The 1,627-nt window shown below is 41.4% G+C and overlaps 1 protein-coding gene across 1 annotated transcript; it reads right to left on the bottom strand.

Annotated features, from left to right (window-relative positions):
* Positions 1-338: 338 nt before the first annotated feature.
* Positions 339-1,382, bottom strand: LOC144639651 (adenosine receptor A2a-like). Its single transcript, XM_078498935.1, has one exon. It carries the CDS (start codon positions 1,380-1,382, stop codon positions 339-341), a length of 1,044 nt encoding a protein of 347 aa, XP_078355061.1.
* Positions 1,383-1,627: the final 245 nt, after the last annotated feature.

Raw genomic sequence — 1,627 nt, 5'->3', positions numbered from 1 at the left:
TATTTTTCAATTTTGGCCCTGTTGAATGTGGTGTCTTCTTAGCATAATGGACTCAATCGCATATCATGTGTTCCTTTTCAAGTTAATGTTGACTCAATAGCTGAGCTTAATCACACGAAGGATGTATCAGAGCCCGATTCCCTCTATGGCGCGCGCCTGCAAGGAATCACGGTAGTTGTATTCATCGTTGCTGAGTCTCGCCCATGGTTTCGTGAATACAACTACCATGATTCCCTGCAGGCGCGCGTCATAGAGGGAATCGGGCTTTCGTTCTCTGTGTGGCTAAGGGTCGAGTCACTGTCTCAGGCTAAAAAAGACCGAATACAGCAGTGTACTTTTTAAATTGGAGTTTCACGGTGTGCCGGGATACTAACTGGTCTAACTTGATTGACACGAACAGGTCTGTCGGGTAGACTACTGACTCCAACCACTTGCCGCAATTTTGAAATCACGAACCGTCGAATTTCTTTAATTCGCCAACAGTAAACAAGAGGATTAATTGAAGAATTCAACAGAACCATCATTCCTCCAATACGTCGCACAAACTCGCTTTCCTCCGTCTTTGAAAACAATGCAATCACAAAACATATTCTACTAGGCAAATAACTTAGCAGAATTGCGCCAAGTAGGAGAACCATTGTTAAGACAGATCTCCTGTACTTGGCAATATCCATTTGTGAAATTCCGTGCATCCTGGTCCCTACGTTATTTTGATCCCGTATCTGTTTTTGGTGTCGTCGTAGTATTGAAAAAATCCTACAATAGGAAAAGGGAATTGTTATGATGCTAACAACAGCTAAAATAACACCCACACAAAGAGCTGTCATCCTGAACCAGTGTTCCCTGAAAAACCAGAAGTATATTGAAAGTGGAAAGAGGAGAACAAATCCTAGTAATATCAGCTTGATCAAACGACTTCCTGTAACGATGGCAGCATATCTCAGATGTAAAGCGAGTGCGAGGTATCGATCAAAACTTATCGCTGTGATGGCCAACAATGACAATAAGACAAGGGAGACACCCACTGGGTACATTATGGCGCCGGAAATGCAATAGACCTGGAAATTTGTTGTCAACGAACCAACAAGATGTATGACAGACAGTGGTTGAACGATAACACCAGTAGCAAAATCTGACAATGCAAGGCTAAACAGTAGTACCGAAGACGGTGTATGCAGTGAAGACGTTTTAATAATGGCCCACATAACCAAAAAGTTTGCTGTTGCAGCCATTAAGCTTGACAAAATGTTCACCACACACATCACGATTACAAGTGCGACACTTTTTGGTGGAAAGTCTTCAGGAATTTTAATTGGACAGCTGCTAACAGAAATGTGAGTTGTTAGGTTGCCCAAAGAAATGAGGCTGTCAGAAGTTTTCATCGTACATGTAACATCCACTTAGGTGGAAATTGCTGGGGAAATAAAGTAGAAAATGTTAATGGACACGTGGCTTTGTACACTCGACGTCTAATAAATAACTCCCTAGGTAATGTCAACATTTGCCATGTGCAAGGTATTCTTTATGTGAAGGGAACATTTTCCATAAATATTTGAAAAATACTACATAAGGGAAAAATGCATTCCAAATTGAAGGGGCCCTTGATGAAAGTCACATAAACATACAT

This window comes from Oculina patagonica, unplaced genomic scaffold, assembly GCF_052425735.1.
Source record: "Oculina patagonica isolate OP01 unplaced genomic scaffold, crgOcupat unplaced1153, whole genome shotgun sequence".
Lineage (NCBI taxonomy): Eukaryota > Metazoa > Cnidaria > Anthozoa > Scleractinia > Oculinidae > Oculina > Oculina patagonica.
This window is presented reverse-complemented; position numbering and strand designations above follow the sequence as displayed.